The sequence below is a fragment of the Atheta coriaria genome, unplaced genomic scaffold (assembly GCF_025399875.1).
Source record: "Atheta coriaria isolate IRGN ID8LTWV9N9 unplaced genomic scaffold, Caltech_Dcor_3.1 hic_scaffold_6_pilon, whole genome shotgun sequence".
Lineage (NCBI taxonomy): Eukaryota > Metazoa > Arthropoda > Insecta > Coleoptera > Staphylinidae > Dalotia > Dalotia coriaria.
In genome coordinates, this window is record NW_027045448.1 from 8,423,870 (window position 1) to 8,447,927 (window position 24,058).

The window sequence follows — 24,058 nt, forward strand, 5'->3', positions numbered from 1 at the left end:
AGAGATCGTTTGAAGGCGATCGTCAAGAAAGGGATCTTTCATCACCCTCCATATTGGATTTCATTTTGGATTATCGAATCGTATAATCAGAAATATTGCAACAAAAAAGAATATAAAGCAAAAAAACACAAAAACGTAACGGCTTTAAAGTCGCACGTTAATTAATTTTTGTTTATGTTTTGATTTATTAAGACGTAAGTCATCGGTTTCCGGATATTATTGCGTTAGTTTCGTTTGTTTCCGCATGACACATGCACATGCTGTGTCGAATAGTTGCGCGTCGGAATGAAAAATGTTTGACCGTCTGGTTCGGCGCGCGTATCCGGTCGTGTCTTTTGGGTTTTCCTGTCGTGCTTCCTGCGCTTTTCGCCGCTGTCATGTTTGATCCGCCGGCCGGCGTCGCACTTCCGCTTCGGCGCTCACGAAAAAGCAAGCGCCCCAAAAAGCGGGCCAAACGCGCCAAACTAGCGCGTAAATGTTATCGAATCCCATCAAATTTAGCACCTAGTTAGGACAAATTCAATTTTGGACCCTTCTTGTCCAAGTTTTCTTGCCATCTTGCATAAACATATAAATATACCGAAAAACTAGCTGCTGTCAAATGTTGAATTGATTTTCATCCACGCAGCTAAATTTACTTTGCGCATTTTTTCTTGTTCGGGTAAAAATAACAGTGTTGTATACGATGAAAGGGCGAAAATTTTGTTATTGATCGCTCGTCGAGCGGCAAATAATTCGATGAGCGATTGATTAATGACAACTTGCACTTAAGTGAATCTTGTCGAACACGACGCGCCCTCCGACATTTCACCCTTCAACTTTCAGTCAACTAGTGAGAGTGAAAAAAATCGATTTCACGGTGTTAAATCAAAATATTAGCATAGTGTAAAGAAAATTTTCCATGTGCAATTTCACGTTATCTGCGTTGCAGATGAACCGCCCACTTTGAGATTGGTTTGCACAGAGGGGCGGCTGGCGACCGGTGGCCGGCTGTAAGTTATCCGTTTGCGGGCTTGTGTTTGACTTGGAGTGCGGTAATTTGATGACACGACCCGATTATAACCAGCTCCTGGACGCTAAACCCAAATCTCGGACGCTAACCGCCACCCAACCCTTCATAATTGCCATCTAATTGTTTAAATACCAATTATAACCCGTGCGCATCCACCATACTCGATAAATTGAATATTAAAGTTGATATTATATGGATATCAATAAGTTTTAAAAATTCAACGTTTTATTCGTTGTGTTATCTACCGTAACAGTTTATTTTATTTTTATAGACGGCTGTTGGCCATTTCGTAGCCTATTTGTAGGGTAATTGAATTAATTGAGTTTGTGCACTTTAATGTTATTGTGGTTTGATGAAAAACGCCTTCTCTCTTGAATTTTTATGCTTTCAACCCTTCTTATTTGGTGATAGCGAAGACAATAAGAAAACGAAGCGCGGTAATTATACACAGCCATCTTATTTTAATTACGCACAGCCTGATTACGATAATTACGAACGCCGTACGCATTCATTTTGTTTTGTGTTTCGCTAATTAATTTCGTGCTTTCGTTTTCGGAATACTCGCAAAAATAATAAATTTATTTTTAGATAGATTTATGAATAAAACATTCGAGGTGTTTTTGTTGTTTTCTTTATGATACACCCTAAAGAATACTGATACACCGATAGTATGCTGAATAATGATATCGTTTCGAGTTTTGTAAGTTGAGTTGAGTGAGTTTGTACATTGATTATCCTCGCTAGAGGCTTTTTTTGGAGTTGGGGGGTTTTTGGTGGCGGCGGAGCGGAGGTGATTGTCGTGATCGCGCGACGCCGCGTCACGGTGTGCTGCGCGCAGCCCGACCGGATCCTTCGCAGACGCGGTGAAGTCCTGCGAAACATCCCAAACTACCCCGGCAGTTTGGTTGCGCTAAAGAAAACGCCGGTGGGGTACGGGGAAAGCAATGCCATTGACGACGGCGGGATGGAGAGTGTAATAGAGTTAGCATCGGTCGGGCACCCAGACCCTTCGCGTTTTCCAACTTCCAACTTTAATTATAAGCTAAAAACAAAATTTCTGAAATCAATTTGTCCAACGTATGCAACTAATTATTTGCTATTGTAATTAGAATGAAATTTATTTTAGGCCAGCAAATAACCTTTAAATTTAACTATGGCGTGTGTGTTGTTGATTGAATTTAATCAAATAAAAATGAATAGAGCAACTGCGTGTCTGAAAAACAATTACGTAATTTATTACCGAGTTGGAACTGAAACTGAAACTGAAATGGAGACTTTTAGCATGAAACTCGCTGGGAAAATTAATTGTCTGGTTTATTTGCATTTGCATTCAACATACACTACACACAAACGCAAATATGTATGTTGCTAAATGTACACGAGTGCTTCGTAGGTGTCAGCCAGAATGCGAAATGATAGCGAATTGAAAACAAAATGAAAAACAATGTGTAACAAATGATTTCGTGCAGGCTGCACTCGCACACAAATTGCAACGCATATTATAGTTGAATGTTAATTAATTTACGGCTCAATATGGCGTCAAATCAATGAGATTCACAACATTGATATTAAAACATGATATTTTGGCTAAATAAATAACAAACATTGTAATTAAAATACCGTAGAAGAAAAATGATTTATTTTTTCATAACAGTGTAAAGATAAATCATTTTAAACATTTTTATTGTTTAAAAGTTAATACTTTATGCAGGTAGATGTAATACTAATATTTTCTGCGAAAATAAAATCTTCTTTTGAAATCCTTCCTCTTTACAATTCTTAACAATTTGCATCCAGCCACAACGACGACACTTCTTTTAGCATTTTAGCATTTTCGTATTAGTTTTCTTCCCCTTCGGTTCATATTATTTTCCCAGCGTACTCTGCGAATTCTTCAAGGGAGATTCTAGTTTTTACTAGTGGTGGTGGTAATACATAATTCATAGTCGCGTCGCAGGACGAAGTCGACGATGGGCGCGCGGGGCATTAACTTGAAAACGGCGCGCCCCAGCACGTTGTTGCAACTCGCAGACAAAGAAGAAGACGTCGTTCGCAAATTTTCATTGTCTAGCTTAAAGCCGCGCGCTGAAGTAGAGTGGTTTTTGTCGCGTTTTACGTTTACATAATATTTATCGCCTTTTTTATTGCAAAAAATTGCCAGTTTGACGTAGTGCTGGTTGCGTGTATTGTAATCTATTATTTGAGGTTAGAAAAGTATAAAATTCTAAATCTCTTCTGCAAAGAGGGTTGATTATTGCATTCTGTGTCTTTCCGTGGGATTAATTTGGAGCGCATCTGTATGTGCCTTCAAGAAAACAACATGTGTTTCGGTCGTTCGACTAGAAGTAAGGATAACTCGAGGGGGAAGACAATAATTCAGAGAGTAAATTACCACATTAGGAAATTACAAAGAATTACAAGACGAAAACGGTTCAAAATATAATTAATAAAACAACAGTTTGCTGGTAAATTGTGGTAAAATACACTGTGGTTGGAGAATTAATAAAATTTATGATCCTTTGGATATTCGATTTGACGTGCTGTCGATATGAAAACATCAAACCGAATACTTTTTGACATCGACGACATTGAGCTCTCATTGATCCTTGATCTCAGAAACTTTTTACAGCTTTTTCACATGCTTATAGTCCGCACGCATTTTACGCGCTGTCGCTTTCAAAACAAGATTTCCTTCTGATATTTTTCAAAATGTCAGAATGTCAGCTTTCCCCAAGATTTTTAACTTTTTTCCCTCTGCGTTATTTTAGCGCTTTTTCTCCTTTGCTTCTTTAATTCGCAGACATTTTCTGTTTTATTATTTTACGGCAAAGTAAAATTCGCGATAACTGCTTGAGAATTTATTATAATAGCGTTAATTTTCAGGTAATTGTGGAACTTTGCCATGTGTGGACGGAGCAGGCAAGTTGGGACTGAAACTCTTGCTGGGAGAATGCTGAAGGACGATTTACAGTCGGTGTAATGTCTCGCCGCGAGGCGAAACATTATCCGGAAACTTTTCAAAAGGTAATTAACATAATTTTTGTTGGCGATTAGCGGCATCCAACCGCACACTTCAACCAAGATACGTATACTAAGCAGATGAGTTAGATAAGCCTCAACAATTCATAAAACAATCGAATAAAAACAAATTACGCCATAGCTTATACATATTTACTACTAATTTAATCGTTTTAGCTGCTTGGTAAGCACTGGGTTTTAGTTTTATTTGGGAGGTTAGTTACTAAATTACAATTTTATTGTACGCAATAAAAAATAAAGTTTTTGCTCGTTTGGCCGTTTTGTGCGGGGATTTAATTAACGTTTTAAGAAGCGTTGAAGAAGGAAAATTAGTGAAGTGAGCGCACTGCGAACGCCATCGAATGGCATTCGAGATAATTTCCGTTCGCGACTGTGTTGCGGAGACGATAAAACCACCCCAAACCCTCTTCAGTCCGTTTACCAAGAGTAAGTTTCCGTTTTTCCTTGATGAGAAATGGAATATTCACTTTGGATGCAAGTATATTTAAACGGAATTACAACGCAAAATCAAAACTCTACAAAACTAAAAGATTATCGAAAGAAAATAAATAAAACCAATCCGAAAATGTAGAAATTCAATACGAAATCAACCGGAAATTTAAAGTTTCAGTTAGATAACCACAATTTGCTGTTTTGTTTATTCGTACCCGCTGGATAAATTTTATAGGAAAATATATTTATTCAATTGAATGGTGAAAACTTGCGGCGATATAATATTTTAGAGCTTTCGTTGGATGCGCAAGCACTCGCCGAAAAGTTTAAAAGCGCCATGGCGGTTGTTTGCGTTGCGCATTCTTTATGTTATTGCGCGACTTTGGCGTGACCCAATTTCCGCGCCGATAAAGTGATATCGCGTCGCATTATTGCAACTTGCGCATCATGTGCATCGCGTGGAAATAAAATTTTAAGATGTCGTTCGAACAAGTGCTGAAACAATTGCGAATATAATCATTCACCTAGGAATGGAATGTTTTTGGGGCATTTTTGTCCCATGTTCAATTGTTTTGATAAATTATCCTGTATTTCAAAAAATAACTTATTTATTTATATTTAACAGTTAAAAGCAGTGTTTTAATGTAGGCAACTTAACGAACTTCTAAGAATTGATTTTTGCATTTTATTTCTAACCAGGTTTTAATGTAGGCAACACATAGAACAAACATTCATTCGGTGGGTACAAAAAAATGAAGAAAAAGCAAATTTGGGTCACTATTCTATTGTTATTGTCGTTAATTTAGCTTTTAAGAATGAGGAGCACCTAATAAAAATATTTACAATGCGTAATTTGTTATAGTTTTGGACACGCAAGGTCGCAATTATTAAACTCTTTTCGCAATCATATTTCATTACGCTTTGGGAAGTAAGTGAACTAAAAATGAATCTATTTCCAACTGGTAATAACCGTTATACTGCTCGAGTTTTTTTTTTTTCATTTTTACTTGGATTTCACTCAATAAAAACTAATGCGAACATTGTCTGATCATTTATTGTTATTTCAACAACTGAACGAACTGGAACAAGGCTTGAAGTGAGATTTATTTTGCAACAAAAAAAGAAATTATCAATGAGTTATCTGACTCATTGTGACCTCTTTTTCTGGTGAATATTAATAAAATTGATGAAATTGTAACGATCTAATCATAACTTGTGGTTAGTTTTGTAAATACCGCAATTAGAATGACATAACTTATAATTTGAGAACGCTAAATATTGTTTAATGGGTTTAATTCAAAAATTATACGCAATTAATTTTAGATTCAACAAAAAATCAGAGGAAGTTTAAAACACACAGATGCACAGATTTTATTCCTTCCTGTTTTGCTGATATTGCTGCTTTTAGTATAAAGAAACGTTCAAGGGCACCATTCAACAATTCATTCGAAATAACTTATTCATGTTTCTTACACATATTATCAACACACGATGTGTGTAATACCTTTAAATTAAAAATTGCGCAACCAATGACCATTCGCGTTTATAACTCCCACCAATCACGAGTCGGTCGCACCTGCTTCAATTACAAGACTAATCTAAATTAAATTGTATCCAACGACGTGACTGATCAGCAATCACAACCAGTTCAAAATGCAACCACCACGGTTCGACTTCTGTCAATACTTTGGTTTTGTTTTTCTCTCGTACTGCGTGGTACCGCGAAATCAAATCACTCAAAACTATGTGCAACGCAGTGTTTCAAACAGTTTTGTTACCGACTACGAATGGTCTTCAGTTAATTTCACATGGCCCTCACGTTCTGCATACGAAGAAGCTTTGCAAAATGGTGTATATGTACCAGAGCACAACGCGCTAATAGGTATCAAAGTTTATAAAGACAGAATGTACCTTGCTTTACCACGTCTACGTCCTGGTACACCTATTACACTCGCCAGCGTACCAATAAACCATCAGGACGATATCAACGAAGTTGGAGAAGTGCCCATAAAACGTAATTTGTTACTAGACCCATTCCCATCATGGGATATGAACGTCAAAACAAGTTGTACAACATTACAAAATGTACAAAGCATGGAAATAGACCGACGTGGAATAATGTGGATCCTAGATGGAACTAGAATTAATGACTTTACTAAATGTCCTCCGAAACTAGTCCTGATTGATTTGAATAATAATCGCATAGTATCACGACATATTTTCACTCCAGATATTGCACTAACCGAAGGTGGGTTTTTAAACGATTTGGTAATCGATGAAAGTGATGGTGGTTACGCATACATTACCGATAACAGCGCTCTTGATCCCGGTTTAATTGTTTACTCACGCAAACAAAAACGAGCATGGAAATTACGCGATCGTTCGATGTTTCCCGAACTGGACGCGACAAATTTTACCATCGACGGTGTTCGATTTGGGGCACTTGCTCCTATTGATGGTATTGCGCTGTCACCGCTGAATCCACGGCGAAATGAAGAAAGAATTGTTTACTACACAGCTCTGAGCGGGTATAATCTCTACGCGATTTCTAATAGAATTTTGCGTAATGAGCGATTTTGTAAAGGAGATCAATGGCGGGCGTACGTTAAACATGTTGGTCGGAAGCCCGCCATAACGGATGGGATGATCATTGATAATAAAGGAAACTTATTCTATGGTTTAATTCAAAGTCATGGCATTGGCAAGTGGAATATTTATGAGTATTTCAATACTGCGAGGGAAGTCGTCAGTAATTCCCGAGAGATTATATGGCCTGACAGTTTTGCAATGGACAATTCTGGGTATCTGTACGTTCTGTGTAATGGCATTCACAAATATTTTGATCAAGGACATCGACTCACGGTTTCCGATGAAGTCAAGTTTCGGGTGTTGAAATTGTATACTGGGAATAAGAACTATATGTATTCGCCATAGTTTTTTAGTACTAGAGTAAAGGATTGATATATTTTTTTTATATTTTTGTGTTACTGTATAGTTTAGTTTGTGATTGCGTTGGTGTGATAAATATTCTTACAATCATTTGGTATGTGGTGTGTTTATCAGTGATTAAATTCCCACATACTTTAAATTCGCTAAATCCGCTTATTTTTTTTACTTTAAGCAACCCACATTTGGACGAAATCGCGTCAGTAGCTCTTTAACCATTTCCTATATCATGTCGTTTTCGCAAAAAATGTCTGTAGCCACTTTTACGTGTTGGTTCTATTTAGTGGTGTTGTTTGTTACTTTTACAAAAGATGTATCTGTACAAGCGCGCTCGCTTAGGATTGTCTTACCACCTAATTTCGATAAATTGGATAACACTCAAACTTATCGGATCAAGGTCAAACTGAATTCTAAAAAAACAACCACAACTAAAGCACCATTGGAGTTTATGCCAAGAGGGCAGGAAGTGCGTTTAGAAACGGTCTCTGAAAGTTGTGGATATTCGGTGATTAAACTAATTCAAGGTGGTGAAAATGCTCTACCTGGAGAGTTTCCTTGGTTGGGTGCTCTATTCCGTATCAATGTTACACCTAAGGAGTATGTCTGCACAGTGAATCTTATCTCGAGAAAACATTTATTAACTGGTATGTAGTCCAAGTTGTTGAAAATTTTTAAATAAAATTAAAATTGATATTTTTAGCCGCACATTGTTTTTCGCTAACTGAAAAACCGGAAAATTATCACGTTGTATTGGGTCATCTTATGAGTGAACCACATCAATCATTAGGGATATCTAATATAGTCAAACACCCTCAATATAATCATAGGCCAGAGCACGATATTGCCATTCTATCTTTGAACACGGATGTGCAGTTCTCCACTAGTTTGAGACCAATCTGTTTGCAACTTCCGAATTCAGCAAGAAATAACAGCATAGGAATTGTTTCTGGTTTCGGCCCTAATTACACAACCTACCGGAAAATAAGAATGCCACTTGTACCAAAAATGGTTTGCCATGACACGCACGCTGTTTTTCGTGAACTTATTACCGACAACAGCTTCTGTGCTGGTAGCAGGGACAATATGGGTCCGTGCTCAGGAGACAGTGGCGCGGGATTCATGCAGGAAGTTGATGGACGCTTGTACCTGCGCGGAGTGGTTTCCTCTTCACTACCTAATAATGGTTCCTGCGACTTGCGTAGTTATATAATTTTTGCGGATCTTATTAATGACTTGACCTGGTTGAAAAATCTGCTTCAAAAGTATCTCTAATTAGTTGGTTTCAGTTTATGATGTTGTGTTCAGTTACTTTTATTATATATGTATATATGTCATGCCATTTCTTGAAATGTGTGTGCGTATTTTTTTATTTACAATGATTTTTCTGTATCTTTGCATCTCACACTAAGAAAATAAATACTTTCTTTACTTGGGGTTAGGTCTGAATCGTTGCTTCGTGAACAGTTAATGTTTGAACCCTAAAAATCTCATTATATTCGAATGTCTATTGCAAACAGATCTAACAATGTAATTTGTATGTTTTTAAATTCTTTCATCTTTATCTCAATGGAGTCTCAAAATGGGTCTGATATTGCAAACATATGGATAAAGACATCCATGCAAGGAGATGCTAGGTTAATAACTAATATATGCTTTCAGTTTGCTGTTCTGCCAGTCACATCATGCGCGGCGATGGGTTGTGCACGGGTTTTAATTTTCGGCTTATTGAGATTGGCGACGATACACGCCTCTTGTGATTTTAATTTGAAAAATTTCTCTCTAAACATATTTTTGTTTCAGTACTTTTCCCGGACGTGCTGATGCACTACATAGGTGAGTAGTGAGTAGAATTCAATTTCTGTAATAGTTAATTTATTAAATGTTTTAACATTTAAACCAAATTTCTTGTTTTGTAAATGAATTTACGTAGAAAGAGAGAGAGAGAGTTGTAAAAATAAGAATTAGAATAAAGCAAAGAAATATGAGGAGACCACAGAGAGCACCCAGCAACAGCAGGGAAAAGCAAGCAACGAGAGCCTAAAGAGAAGAAAGACGAACCACCCGAGTTTCATTCCGGGCGTCAGATAAATCGCGTGTGTTCATCGCCCCTAGTCTTGCTTCTGAGTGCCCAAACCATGGAGCTTGAAATATCTAAAGCGGTAGTGCTGGAGATGCTTGTGTTGTTGTTTTCAAAAACAAGATAAATGTATAAACATAAATAGAAGAATCAAATACCAACAATAAAAACACTCGGTGGTCGAGTGGAGACGTGCACCTGCTGGCATGCTAGCAGATTCAGATCGAATCTCAGGTGTAGAAGGCATTTTTCTCAAATATAAAAATATCAGGTGAAATTTGGGTTGCATATATGAATTGCAACGAAATGTAAGAGAAATTGAAATACAAGTGAAGGCAATATGAAAAATCAGAAAACAAGGGGAGAAACGGAGAACAGAGAAATAGAAGAAGAAGGAAGTAGTATAGAATAGGAGAAATAAAAAGAAGAGAACAGGGAGTAGAGTAGAGAAGCAGAGGAGGAGATAGAAGAAAGAGAACAGGGGAGGATCAGATTTTTAAATTTTTTGGCGCGTGTCGTTAGACAGTCACTGCTTCGATGCGTCCATTGCTCCCGGCCCATCCTACAGCTACGATATCTCTGCGCTTCATCCCCGAAATTATCAGGCATATCAACAATTTTTATGGTGGGGGATCACCCCCAGAGAGAGGGAACTCCTTATAAGGACAATCCTTATAAAAGGTCTTGTAAAAATATTTCTATATTTCTAAGTGTCGACTCCATTAGAGCCAACAGAAAACATAGAAATATTTTCCAAGTGCTGACCTGTACCTGCAATGGTAGAAGGGATGCATACAAATAATACAAGTCACAATCTGTTTGACATTTCTTTATTAACAAATGTAATGTAATGCAATGTAATGCAATTATGTAAGTACAATAAGTACAACAAAGGAAAACGAATATACAGGGTGTTGCAAAAAGAAAATTACTACATTATCAACGAAAATGCCAAGTTCTAGAAGTAAAATATTTGGATACACTAAATGTCGACAGTTTTTGTTAGGAAATTAAGGAAAATATATATATATACAGGGTGTTGCAAAAAGAAAATGAATAGTTAAAAGAAGAAAACACTCGGAAATAACAAATTTAGAAAACTTATAATAGGAAATCAAGAAAAACAAACATACAGGGTGTTACAAACAAATTCCCAAATTTAAAAATAAAATACAAAGTTTAAGTAGAAAACGACCCGGAAACAACAAATTTAGTCAGTTTTACATTAGGAAACAAGGAAAAGTAATACAAGCTGATACAAGAAGAAAATCGCTTCATTTAATAAGAAAATTCAAAAGTTTCCATGCATGGAATTAGATTCACGAATAGAGAGGGTGACACAACGAAAATACTATTACATTTTAATTTAAGAATAAAGAGCTAGAAGAAAAATCCAAGAAAATTGCCATTAATATTATTAATAGTATTAATAGTATTAATGTTTCTCTCAGAATATCGAGGAATGGAAAGGTAGGGAAGCTATGGATAAATAAAACATCAATATGAATTTTATTGCAATCTTGAAATTTTCTTTGCGACGGATTTGCCAGATACGCCACAAGCAAGGCAAAATGTGTCCGCCGACGGCAACTCAAGCACACACGCGGAAGGAAATTTAAATCATCTTATACAAATATATTACTCTCAATAATTAATTGCCAAACTACGAAAATACGTTAACGAAGCTGCAGATTTATGAAATAAAAAGAAAATGCGAGCAAGGAAAGATTCACGTTATTAAACCGATGATTGACATGACCATACTCTAGACTACTCTAGACTTCTAGATCGAAGTCGCATCCGACGGCACACATCAATTAAGTAGTTATGATGTAATAAGGTTTACAAACTTACCAGGGCATCTGGTAATCAAAGAAAGTACTGAAACAGAAAGAAAAAAAACACGTGTGTGAAAACTCGCACTATGATGCACACTTATTTAAATTCGTTTTGTCGAATAATGAACATGTACTATTTTAACACACAATTTTCCCGGAATATCATGCCAAGGACAGTCGTTATTACAATTACATAAAATTACGAATAGGATTCTCAGCATCGAAATAATCCAATAGCCGACACGCACATGTAAACAAGAGTTTTATAATCATTTACGCGCAAATCAACCTTAGCAAAACACTCTGCATGTCTGGTGTTATTAGGTGCCATAATTAATGCTGATTTTTAATCAATAATAAAATGTAATGTAATCGGAATGAATGAAAAAATGATGCCGAGCCGCGTGCAGGTAAGAACAGACTGAAGCGGTCGAACGTTCGTAGCGTGAGAGGCAGCATTGCGCACGTTTATAGCGATATAAAAACTTGTTTATACACAAACCCCGATAAGCGTGTTGAATTGAAATAGAACATTACTGATGTGCACTAAAATAAAATAAAATATAATATTTCATTACTAAAATGAAATTTTAATTCTTAAGAAAAAAATGCCAAGAGCTTGATAATGTTTTTCGCGGATTTTCGATAATTAATATCTTTGAAACTAAAAGAGATAGCTACCAACGAATTGCTGATTATGAAAGATTGGAAAATTCTCTAGCAGATAAAAATATAAAATACTAATATTTCCAATAATAAAAGTTCAAAAAACGTGACATTTTTCAATTTTTGCCCATTTCATTCAATCGCGAATATCTCGTAAACTAACAGAGATAAATAGGTACAACTCGCAGAGAATATTCTACGGACTAATATCTATAACATACAGTAGTTAAAGCGGAAATCTGAAAAATAAAATTTTTTTACTTAAGAAAAAATTGCCAAAATTCATATCTCTTAAACTAAAAGCCAGAACAACCAACGAATCGCTGATTATAGAAGACTGGAAAATTCTGTACCAGATAAAAATTTAAAATATATATATTTCCTACAGTAAAGGGTCGAAAAAGGCGACTAAAAGTGCTAAAAAGTGACATTTTTTAATTTTTGCCCATTTCATTCAATCGCGAATATCTCGTAAACTAACAGAGATAAATAGGTACAACTCGCAGAGAATATTCTACGGACTAATATCTATAACATACAGTAGTTAAAGCGGAAATCTGAAAAATAAATTTTTTTACTTAAGAAAAAATTGCCAAGGGGGGGTGCTTGATACTTTTTTTCGACGATTTTTGAAAATTCATATCTCTTAAACTAAAAGCCAGAGCAACCAACGAATCGCTGATTATAGAAGACTGGAAAATTCTGTACCAGATAAAAATTTAAAATATATATATTTCCTACAGTAAAGGGTCGAAAAAGGCGACTAAAAGTGCTAAAAAGTGACATTTTTTAATTTTTGCCCATTTCATTCAATCGCGAATATCTCGTAAACTAACAGAGATAAATAGGTACAACTCGCAGAGAATATTCTACGGACTAATATCTATAACATACAGTAGTTAAAGCGGAAATCTGAAAAATAAAATTTTTTTACTTAAGAAAAAATTGCCAAGGGGGGGGTGCTTGATACTTTTTTCGACGATTTTTGAAAATTCATATCTCTTAAACTAAAAGCCAGAGCAACCAACGAATCGCTGATTATAGAAGACTGGAAAATTCTGTACCAGATAGAAATTTAAAATATATATATTTCCTACAGTAAAGGGTCGAAAAAGGCGACTAAAAGTGCTAAAAAGTGACATTTTTTAATTTTTGCCCATTTCATTCAATCGCGAATATCTCGTAAACTAACAGAGATAAATAGGTACAACTCGCAGAGAATATTCTACGGACTAATATCTATAACATACAGTAGTTAAAGCGGAAATCTGAAAATCTACGGAGTAAATAGGATTTTTGAGAAATTACTTAAGAAAAATTACCAAGGGGGTGCTTGATAATTTTTATCGACGAGTCACTTCTACCGCTATCTTGGTACGGTGACCTGAACACGAGTCACTTCTACCGCTACCTTGGTACGGTGCCCTGAACACGAGTCACTTCTACCGCCACCATCGTACGGTGCCCTGAACACGAGTCCCATCTACCGCTACCCTCATACGGTGCCCAGATTACGCTTTATCGAATTTTCTCGCAATAAATTTCAATACAGGGAGATACAGAATTAAATTCTGCATCTGGGAAAATTATTCCGAACATATTGTGACACCGTGTTGGCGTGTTATATCAAAAAAACTACAATTCCTAGCGCAACCAGTACTAGTGCGTATACACATAACTTTCAATATAACTCGCGTTACGGAATTTTCTTACAATAAATTTCGATACAGGAAGATACAGAATTTAATTCTGCATCTGGGAAAAATATTCCAAATTTAATGTGACACTGCGTGCGCGTGTTATATAAAAAAAAAAAAACTACAATTCCAAGCGCAACGAGTACTACGGCGTACACACACAACTTTCAATATAACTCGCGCAAAGGAAGTTTCTCGCAATAAATTTCAATACAGGGAGATACAAAATTAAATTCTGCATCTCGGAAAATTATTCCGAACTTATTGTAAAACCTCGTTCGCGTGTTATATAAAAAAAATTATATATATTTTATATTATTTTTTTGTGTTAGCGATTTAAGAGCGATCAGCCGGGAGCCGAGGAATTTATCCCAGTTGACCCCCCTGTCATCGGCCCAGCAAGTAGGTAGTACGTGATAAATAGAAAACTTTTTTATAAACAGCAAATGTAAACTTGACCGAAAAATATAATTGCATTATAAACTTACCAGTGTACAGCTTATCGGACTGCTACGCACAATGAATGCTGTAACTAAACAAAAACATTAATTAAAACAAATTTATTTCAAACATTTGAATTATGTTATAATTAACAATCAACACAAAATAAACAATCTGTACTGTTTAGTTAAAAATACTTACACGAGCCTGATGGATCTTTCTTAATAGGGGCGATATATATCCGATTAATTTAGTAACCGACACTAAACACAAAGCCGAGTGACGAATGTTATCAAATCCACTGTCATGTGGCTTGTAATATACATAACAAACGCGATCAAAAACCGGCATTTCCTAACATTAAACAAATTACTATAGTCGCAAAGTACAAATAAATAAAAATAATCAATTGATCTTCGAGAATAACACAAATTTTGAATATTGAAATCCGAATAAACGATATAAGTCTCTCAAAACACGACTGAATTAACCAGCGACCGGCACGAAACTGGCTGCAATCCGCTGCCGAAACTGCGTAAACAACGACGGGACAGTATATGATAAGAAAGCAAGAGGTGCGCAAAGACGGCGCGTCGAAGGCACGCGACCTTGTGCGCGAATTTGCAATAGGCACATTACCTATGATCTAAACTAAACTAGACTTCGCTGCATGCAGCAAGTTGATGCGGCGCTAGGAGACAGCGCGCGGAACACATGCGTTGAGTACGTTGTTTACACCGAATCGTAGGAAAACAGCATTATATACAAAACTATTCTCGTGCCCCCGTTTGTCGATAAATATAAAAATAAACCCTATAACTCGATTTTATGATTAGATTAGTGATGAGATTTAGACTATTATAATCAATAATAAATGTTTTCACGTGTTTCCACTTTTGTATGCAGTACATATTGTCAATTAACATGTAGAGCGTCCCTTATATTAAAACATGGCTTTAAAAACCCACAAAATGTGCATTAGTTCACGAGATACAGGCTGTTATCTAGGCCAACTTTTTGAAATGTGAGAATAATGTCAATTTGTAAGCCATTTTTCGAACACTTGTAGAAGGTTGAAAGGGTCGGGAAGATGCGTAAGTTATTAAGTTATTACAAGATATATGGTGTGTTTTCCTGGCAAAGTGATATTTCCTTCCATGATCAACTTTTACATAAAATTACCACATTGTCAAGAGAGAGTCTAGATCGTAGTATAATGATTAAAACCTCAATGTGATAAAGATAGAAAGGATATTACAGATAAAAAAAAACCTGCTGCACCAATTCGCGAACGTTTCCGTTTAAGGCCATGTACACTCACTTATACCTACCAGATACTAGCAGTGATAAGTGTGCTTAGAATTTAATGCAAATATGTGCATTCTAACGCCATCTTGACTTGATTTATAGGATTACACAGGGCAACAAAATAAAACTTTTTTTTTGTTGCATGAAGTTTTTCTACTGCTGTTTATTAATTTGGGTGCGCTGATTTCAAATCTACCCTTAGATTTTTTGTAGCAGCTCTAGTTAGTGAGATACAGCTCTTAACAAAGATGGCAAATGTTTAAAATGCATTGTAAAAGTGTTTCCAAAATTGAGTAGTGAGAAAATCAAAGGAGGTATTTTCGATGGCCCACAAATCAGGAAGTTGATAGATGATAAAAATTTCGTCAACCATATGTCAGCTGTCGAGAAATGTGCATGGAAAGAGTTTGTTTGGGTAGTGAGGAATTTTTTGGGCAATAGGAAGTCTGACGGCTACATTCAGCACGTTGAACAGTTGCTGATACACTTCCAGCTGCTTGGATGCAACATGAGTATCAAGTTTCACTACCTTCACAGCCATCTAGACCATTTTCCTGAAAATCTCAGAGACCTAAGCGAAGAACAAGGAGAGCGCTTCCACCAGGATGTTTGCACTATGGAGGCGAGGTATCAGGGATACTGAAATGAACATATGATAGCTGATTATTCTTGGAGCATTCAAAATAGTACTCATAATACATCTCACTCTAGAAAATCCAAAAAAAGGAAATTTCATTCAGAATAATAAATCTAATAATTTTTTTAAACTTAAACTATGTGCATTTTCAATGAAAAACCCTGTCACTTCATAACTCCAAAACTAGAGCTGCTACATAAATACAGCATATATTTTCGAAATCAGCGTGGAAAAACTATCCAGATTCATGTAAAAAATCTCATGCAACAGACATGCTGTTTTCCAGTGTTATTGATTGATACTTCAAAGATAAAAAATCTTAAGTTATTTTCTTCCTTGCTGTGCCAAGAAAGAAACTTAGAAGGATAATATAGTATGCAAATTGTGTCAAAATATAGAAATATCAGCCATTGCATTCAATGTGTGTAATTTAATCAAGCAAAATATAAAAATACGTTATCACATACATTTAAAATTATTTTAATTACACATTCACTTATATCCCCAGTCCCTCTGATGAGCAGATGGGAAATAAAGTCGAGCCGATAATATATGCATCCAATTCTTCAATAAATGAACAGAATACATAGCCGCTAATTCAAATCTTACAATACTATTATTTGATTATTGATTTGATTACACATAATTATAAGAGTATATAATTATATTTAAATTATGTATGTACTTCAATTTTGGCAAAAAATCGTATATGCATCTGAGAAATTTAGTCAACGCCCCAATTCTGATGAAATTATTTGTTCCTAAAGGCATACTAAATAATCAAATGATCCGCAAGAAGACAACAACTATAAAACCTATCATCTTCAAGGTTATAATCCGCCTTGTTATATATGCGGCACTCAATTATTTTTTTATAAAAAGTGTGCATTGCAAGTCTTCTGAAGTTTGGTCTACTTGTCTACAGGATCAAAGACTAATATATTCTTATTGTAGCCCAAGCTATGCTATTATTAAATATATGTGTGTATATATATTGTATGATTTCAGTGGTATCTACCAATAAATTCATTGCATTCTGATAATTAATCTCACATGTTTGGATTAGAATGTGATACCTTCATTGGCAGATAGAAATTATGGAATTCTGCAGTATCCAGCACACGAGTAGTCACATCTTAACAGCTGTTTTGGACGCCATTTCACGTAGAATTGCAAGCATATTCCACAATTCCACCCACTTTGTTTATGTAATACAGTGAAAACCTCAACTATTTACATGGGCCCGTTAATAGCGCTCACCTTGATCGTGTAGTAATAAATACATCGCAAAAACAGTAAAATGGCAATCAGAAACGAAGCTACATACACAACATAAACGCCATTGTGCGATCGCGCATACGATATTGTGCCGGCAGTGATGCCGATGCCAATACTCAAGAAGATCAGACTCATTATTAAAAAGATGTTTCCTCGGCCTCGAGCATAGTCTGGTCCGACCGAACTCACTTTACGACAATGCGGACAACGTGCCAATGCATTGTTCATTGTATTAAACTGTAAACAAAATAAAATAATGCTATTAATAATATTTTGTAAAAAGTGATATGAAAATACATACAACAAATGTATCTAAACAGTGACCACAGTTTACTCTACACATCCCAGGCATAGATGGTACAGGTGGTGTCACTGGACTGGGTGCAAGATTGATGATTCTCTTGCAGTTAGGTCTTGGGCAAGCAATTCTCTGAGAAGAACTCTTGCAAATGAGTAAACAGTTGCATGGACACCTAACATACTTTTTTCCAGGTGGAGCATTCCTAATTGGCTACAAAGAAATAGTGATAAGTTTGTTCATACTGTCATTTGTTAATATTTACTGTTGCTTCATTGCATTGACAACATTTTACAACATGCTGATCTCTTTTGCCAGAAATATCAATCATTGCTTGGCATACTCGACAGGTGACCATAGGAACATTGCCACCCACTGATCCTTGATAAAATGGAGGCGGTAGTTCATCCGGGCCGATAGGAGAGACGGTTGTATGTTGTGCTGCAATTATTACATTGAGGTGTGTAAACAGCTCTTATCATATTTCAAAGAAACAATCATATCTAATGATATGTATTAGCCTGGAGTTCAATGTGTTTTACAACGTAGTTTAGTTACTTACATTCATATTCTTCATTATAAACGGTATTGTTACGATTTCCAGAAAGCAGCGACTGCTTTTCTTCGTCATTGCCATCCCCCATGATTTCTAAGTTGTTATTTTCACAGACGGGTACAAAAAGTTATCAGCCGTCCACACAAAAGTCCACTGACAGTTGATCGACTTTATTTATTTTATGAAAGCCGCTACCAACCTTACCGTTTATTACCCTAGAGTCACCAATGCTGTGGAACAGAACGAGGAATATCGCATGCGCAAATTTATTTGAATTTGCTTCTTTTTATTATTTCAACCAGTATGATTAACTGTTTTCAGTTATCTTTCCTTGTACGCAAATATTTACTGCATTATAAAGTACAGTTCGTACATTTTCTGCCTTTTTTTCGTTATACACGTGCATTTCAGAAAAATGTTTTTTATTTCGTTTTCTTGCAATAGATTCTTCATAAAATTCATGTTATAGTTATAACAATTAAGAAAACGTAGATTTATTGAGTAACTTAAATACGATTTTTGATTAGCGACTTATTGAATAAAGGCAATCAAAACAGTCGTTGTCACAGCAACGAAAAATCAATGTTAATACAAACAAAAACGAATAAATTCAGCTATTTAGTTTCGTCCAGCCTTTCTAACATATTTGTACGTAAAAACTAATTAATTCAGAAATAAAATGAAGAGATCCGATAAAAGAGCCAAGTTAAAAACAACAGCTTCTAAAGAGCACTTAATAAAAAGTGATGATGATGATGAAATTAATTATGCGTATGACAACAGTAATACTCTCACGGAAGTTCAAGAATTTTCCAATGAAACGGACGATCCTCAAATTACCGAGGAAAAACGTTACGTAATGCAAAAGTTTCTTCAAAACAAATCACCACGACGCAATAAAGATAATACAAACGTACTTCAAAACATAACACCACCACATAAACTCCATCAAACCAATAAAAACGATGATAATGAAGATGCCAGTTCTGGAATATCAAATATTTCTAATGCTACATATGATGCTCCTTCAAGCTCCAGACTAACAAGTTTCCTTCAGAAGAAAAATAGTTTAGTGGACGTGACAAAGGCCAATGAGAATATTGAAATGACGTCAATTCAAAACGCAGATCAAACAGAAGAAATAAATGATCAAATTAATAACGAATCTGAATCAAATTTGGATAATATAAATAAAACTAAAAAACGAGACAAAGCAAAACGTAAGATAAATCGAATAAAACATACAGCAGATGATGAACAACAAGAAATTCTTGATCTACCACAAAACCAAAACATAAATGACGAAAAGTCTATTGTAAATCAAGTGCTTGCCATACATATTATAAAAACCAATCGGCTACAATTAAATTCATATTTGTTAGGTGCATTCGTAAGAATTCATTTCATCGATAGCGAGACCAACGAGTACGTGAAGAAATCTGACCCACAGAGATGTGTTAACATACATAATGCAACAAAAAACTTGCGCATTGACTACATTGATTCCTTCACAACGCAAGTGTTTAATTTCATGCACTATAAGTAATATATATCAATAAGCATTTATATTTTTATCTACTATATATTTCATTTCCTTTCAGTCAAGAATGTCCTCTTTGGAATGAAGCAATCGTCATAAACGATGATTACTCATACCTTCAAAATCATCACACCATGATGATATTCTTTGAAATCGTTGAATCCGCAATGAATCAAATAGTTGCGTGGGCATTTTTAAAACCACAAAGCAATTACGAGCGAAACTTACGCTTGCAACTTTATCATTCACAGAATTTACAAACGGACTCAAAATACAACAGTTACAACTGGTGGAAACAGAAAAAGATGCGCAAATATCCTTCCACGTTGTATGTTAGACTAAATGAAACAAGTATGGCTGAAAATGTCTCAAACACTAAAGTCAAACGATCTAGTGAACCAAAAGAAATGTCTACTGAAATTCTAGGAGATGTATTAATCAACAAAGAAAAAGTGTTGCAACCTTTACCAAAACTGGATAAATTATTCAAACTTTCAAAACATAAAGTGATGGAAATTCCAGTTGGAGATCTAGGCTGTTTGATTCACAAGTTTAGTAATAATGGTGCATATCTGGCATTTGCCACTTCAGAAGATAATATGTATAAAATTATTACTTATGAACTCTCGAATCATAGAGAATTATGTCGGCTGGAACATCATGACGGTTTAATATATGATTTGATGTGGTCGAGCGATGACACACAATTATTCTCAGCATCTGCTGATAGTACAGTTGCGATTTGGGACGTTCCGATGCAAAAACTTGAAAGCGTCTTATCTCATCCAAGTTATGTTTATTGTTGTGTACTATTTAATGACAAATACATAGCGACCGGTTGTTTTGACCATCGCATTCGATTTTGGTCTTTAGCATCATATGCACTTGAGACCGAATTAAAAGAACACAAAGGATATGTGACATCCATTTGCTTTGATAAAGAAAATAACTTCATGTACAGCGCTGACTCAACCGGATGTATTTTAAGATGGCAGAACAGAAAAAATGTTTGGAGTCTCAAACAAAGTGTTTCAGTAATGGACATGAAAGACGTAACAATTAATCAAATTATATTGCATCGACGCGGAAGGCGATTGATTGTCAATTACAGAGACGGGCATATTCGTCTGGTAGATATTAAAACGGGCTATGTTCTAGCCACATTTAATAAAGGATCAAATAAAAAGTACGTACATGTTAAAATTGTATATGATGAGGAGCAAAGGTCAAATAAAACTAAATCTGTGTTTTTTTAGAGCGAACATGAAGTGTGTACTCACACCATGCAATGCATACTTATTATCGGGCACAGAAAGTGGCGATGTTTATGTGTGGCAAGTTGATAATGAAAAGGTTGAGCAAGTGTTTTCGCCATATCATGAAGCGGTTGCAATACATTGCATTCAATATGAACCGAAACACAATTTGATTGCTGTGAGTCACTTTAGCAAATGCATGCCAATTATAGTATATGGACCAAAAACAAATGAGCAAGTGCAGTCTGTGAGAACAACTCTGGCTCAATTGGTGACTCATACCAATACCGAAAACAGTTTGGCTAAAGTGGAGAAAGGTGCTAACTTTAGAATGATTTTAGAGAAATTTGATAAAATCATAATCAAAAGTTGAAAATAATCTTAAGTCAATAATATTTTATAATATATATAACAAACTTTGAGATTGGAAAAGGTGTATCACTAAATAAATTATTTATTTATTGCTGATGGTAATAAATTATGCCTTCTCATGTTGCTCAGGACTCCATCTAAAGATGTAGTTTTTTTCTTTGCACTTCCCTTGAGTGCATCTTCGCCATCTTTTCGAATTTTTAGTTTAGGTAAAGTGACTTCATCCATAAAATCAAAGTCAGACTTATCAACAACTCTAAAATTCCATAATATAAAGATTTTCAAACTTAGATTTTATATTATTAATGCAGTATAGGTTACGTACGGAATTTCTTCTTTGAACTCTAGTGAATCATTTACTTCAGGAGAGGGTGCTCGATATCCAACGCATTTAAATTGTAATGCAGGAATTCCACCCTTATCAAGAATTGCATACAATCTTAATTGTTCCTCTACTGGTGGTTCCCAAGTATCCTCCTCATCTTCAGCATTTACAGAAAATTCTGACTGGTACTCCATTTTTATTTAGTATATGAAATGTAGTAAATACTGTCTAGATGCTACAGAATATATAATATCTAAATTTAGCTTCAGTTAAGGCTTGTGTTATGAATTACATACCATAATATTATCAATGTGATTACCTTCAGTCATAACCTTCAAAAGTCGGTATCATTTCGTAATTGTATGTAGTTGCCTCATCTATCACTTTTGGTAGGTACAAAATCTTACGTGAAATTTATTTCATTCTTTGCGTTCAGTCATTCAACATGTATGAGTGTTGTACGCGTTGACTTAGTTCACCAAGTTCAATTGCAAGAGGCTAATGAAGCATTTTAACCAAAATGCAGTAACAAGACATTCATCCCCCATTATAAGTTCAAAGTATGGTGGAGGAGGAAGCCACCACCCAAGATGAAACGAAAAAGAAGGCTGGAAATGAGCGATTAGAAAGATTGCGATATCTTAATCATGGAGAAATTGTGTTTGCTGGTGCAGCAGCTGGTTTTATTGGTAGAGTTATAATTCAGCCACTGGATGTTATTAAAACAAGGTTTCAACTGCAAGTGGAACCAATTCGAAAGGGTCAAACTGGTGCTAAATACACTTCTATGCTTCAAGCAACCTCCACTATTTTTCGTGAAGAAGGAGTGACTGCTTTCTGGAAAGGACACACTGCTGCACAATTACTGAGTGTAACATTTGGTGTTGTTCAGTTTTGGACATTTCAACAATTGGTTAAACTTAGTAAAACCCATAACTTATATGATAATCACAAGGGTTCCATTAATTTTATTAGTGGAGCTATAGCAGGTAAATTATATTTATGTTTAATTGATTGCTTTATGTTATTCATGTGCACATTTTTTGCACTCTTTGTTTAATGTGTGTTTCTATTAATGCCAAAAGTCCCTCATTTTGTCTAAGTAGAAGCCTTACATCATCTGGATTGACGGTGGTTCTTTTGGCGTGTTTTGAGAAACGTTCCAAATCTTTGCCATACACTTTGAACTTTTTCCACAACACTTCAGTTATAATTTGCTTAACTTTTGCATCAATCTCAACTTTTTCAAAACTTTCGATTTCTTCTACCAATTCAAATACTTGTCTGGAAACTTCATCTTTTAGAGCCTGATCCATAGTTTATCAATATAATTGTTTAATTTATCTTCTTGAATTTTAATTTTAAATGTGGTTCACTAACGAATTTGCGGAGCAACAATAAAATTGAAGGTTATAATATTTGATGATCATGAAAACATTTCCCGCCTAAAATATTCAACTTGTTTGTTGTAATAATTTATTATTGCACACTTACTCTTCAGAAATTGGATTTATTAAACATGAAAATTAATTATACTCTTGTATTTCTTTAAATTTCAGGTGCCTTTTCTTCTATTGCGACTTTTCCTTTTGATATCATGCGAACACGTCAAATTGCGCAAAGTAAGAAAGTCTATGGTAACATGCTGCAAGGCTATCGTCATATGATAAAAAACGAAGGAATTTTATCTTTATACAAAGGCCTCAGCCCGACTTTGCTATCGATAATGCCAAATGCAGGCCTTCAATTTATGATTTACAAATTTATCGATAGGCAATACAAGCGTCTTCTAGGCGTTCACGATGAAAACGCTTACTCGATAACCGGCAGCATTATCGCTGGAAGCATGGCTGGCTTAGGTAGCAAACTCGCTGTATATCCATTGGATCTGACACGGAAACGTATGCAGATTCAAGGCTTCCAAAAGTATCGAACTACATTTGGCGAGCAATTCACATGTCATAATATGATTAATTGCACCATCAAAACGTTTCAAAAGGAAGGACTCGCTGGCCTTTTCAAAGGATGCGTACCAAGTATGTGGAAAGCAGTCCTGACAAGTGGCATCAACTTTGCTGTGTTTGAAGCAGTGTGCGATACGATTGCCAAGTGGAAGGAGATACAACGCTTAGAAAATCAAGTCACTGTCTTGAAGCATCTATCGCCGACATTCAGAAATGTTACCAAATACGGTGTTTCGCCTGATATCCATTCAAAAGTAGCCGAAAATCCGGACCCACATGAATCAGAGATACAAGAACCACCAGATGATTATTGATGTTAGTAATTACGTTAGATAGGAATTAATACAAATATACTGTGATTGTTATGTGACTTTTG

At 35.5% G+C, this 24,058-nt stretch overlaps 6 protein-coding genes across 16 annotated transcripts in view; 4 read left to right on the top strand and 2 right to left on the bottom strand.

Moving 5' to 3' along the window:
• The window catches only part of LOC135794951 (protein yellow-like), a 53,214-nt gene extending 43,616 nt beyond the window's left edge, over positions 1-9,598 (top strand). For 8 of the 11 annotated variants that reach the window (XM_065306455.1, XM_065306451.1, XM_065306458.1 and 5 more), the window contains 2 exons: positions 3,896-4,036; positions 5,346-7,522. In XM_065306455.1, coding sequence (XP_065162527.1) covers positions 6,137-7,417 — 1,281 coding nt within the window. In that variant the 5' untranslated portion in view covers positions 3,896-4,036; positions 5,346-6,136 and the 3' untranslated portion in view covers positions 7,418-7,522. The other 3 variants (XR_010549000.1, XR_010549001.1, XR_010549002.1) reach the window with 3 other exon arrangements.
• On the top strand, positions 7,602-8,863 carry LOC135794952 (venom protease-like). The gene is made up of 2 exons (XM_065306459.1): positions 7,602-8,073; positions 8,130-8,863. Exons 1-2 carry the CDS (start codon positions 7,659-7,661, stop codon positions 8,699-8,701), a joined length of 987 nt encoding a protein of 328 aa, XP_065162531.1. The 5' UTR covers positions 7,602-7,658; the 3' UTR covers positions 8,702-8,863.
• A 6,905-nt stretch (positions 9,599-16,503) lies between the features above and the next one.
• On the bottom strand, positions 16,504-18,442 carry LOC135793291 (type II phosphatidylinositol 4,5-bisphosphate 4-phosphatase). The gene is made up of 4 exons (XM_065304188.1): positions 18,232-18,442; positions 17,935-18,110; positions 17,673-17,882; positions 16,504-17,608 (listed from the first exon to the last, which is right to left on the bottom strand). Exons 1-4 carry the CDS (start codon positions 18,311-18,313, stop codon positions 17,327-17,329), a joined length of 750 nt encoding a protein of 249 aa, XP_065160260.1. The 5' UTR covers positions 18,314-18,442; the 3' UTR covers positions 16,504-17,326.
• A 353-nt stretch (positions 18,443-18,795) lies between these two features.
• Positions 18,796-21,535, top strand: LOC135793287 (jouberin-like). The gene is made up of 3 exons (XM_065304184.1): positions 18,796-19,767; positions 19,827-20,951; positions 21,022-21,535. Exons 1-3 carry the CDS (start codon positions 18,905-18,907, stop codon positions 21,392-21,394), a joined length of 2,361 nt encoding a protein of 786 aa, XP_065160256.1. The 5' UTR covers positions 18,796-18,904; the 3' UTR covers positions 21,395-21,535.
• On the bottom strand, positions 21,472-21,912 carry LOC135794675 (PAXIP1-associated glutamate-rich protein 1-like). The gene is made up of 2 exons (XM_065306023.1): positions 21,719-21,912; positions 21,472-21,649 (listed from the first exon to the last, which is right to left on the bottom strand). Exons 1-2 carry the CDS (start codon positions 21,910-21,912, stop codon positions 21,472-21,474), a joined length of 372 nt encoding a protein of 123 aa, XP_065162095.1.
• Positions 21,701-24,052, top strand: LOC135793289 (mitochondrial thiamine pyrophosphate carrier-like). The gene is made up of 3 exons (XM_065304186.1): positions 21,701-22,107; positions 22,245-22,707; positions 23,278-24,052. The coding sequence occupies exons 2-3, from the start codon at positions 22,281-22,283 to the stop codon at positions 23,994-23,996; spliced, it is 1,146 nt and encodes a 381-aa protein (XP_065160258.1). The 5' UTR covers positions 21,701-22,107; positions 22,245-22,280; the 3' UTR covers positions 23,997-24,052.
• Positions 24,053-24,058: the final 6 nt, after the last annotated feature.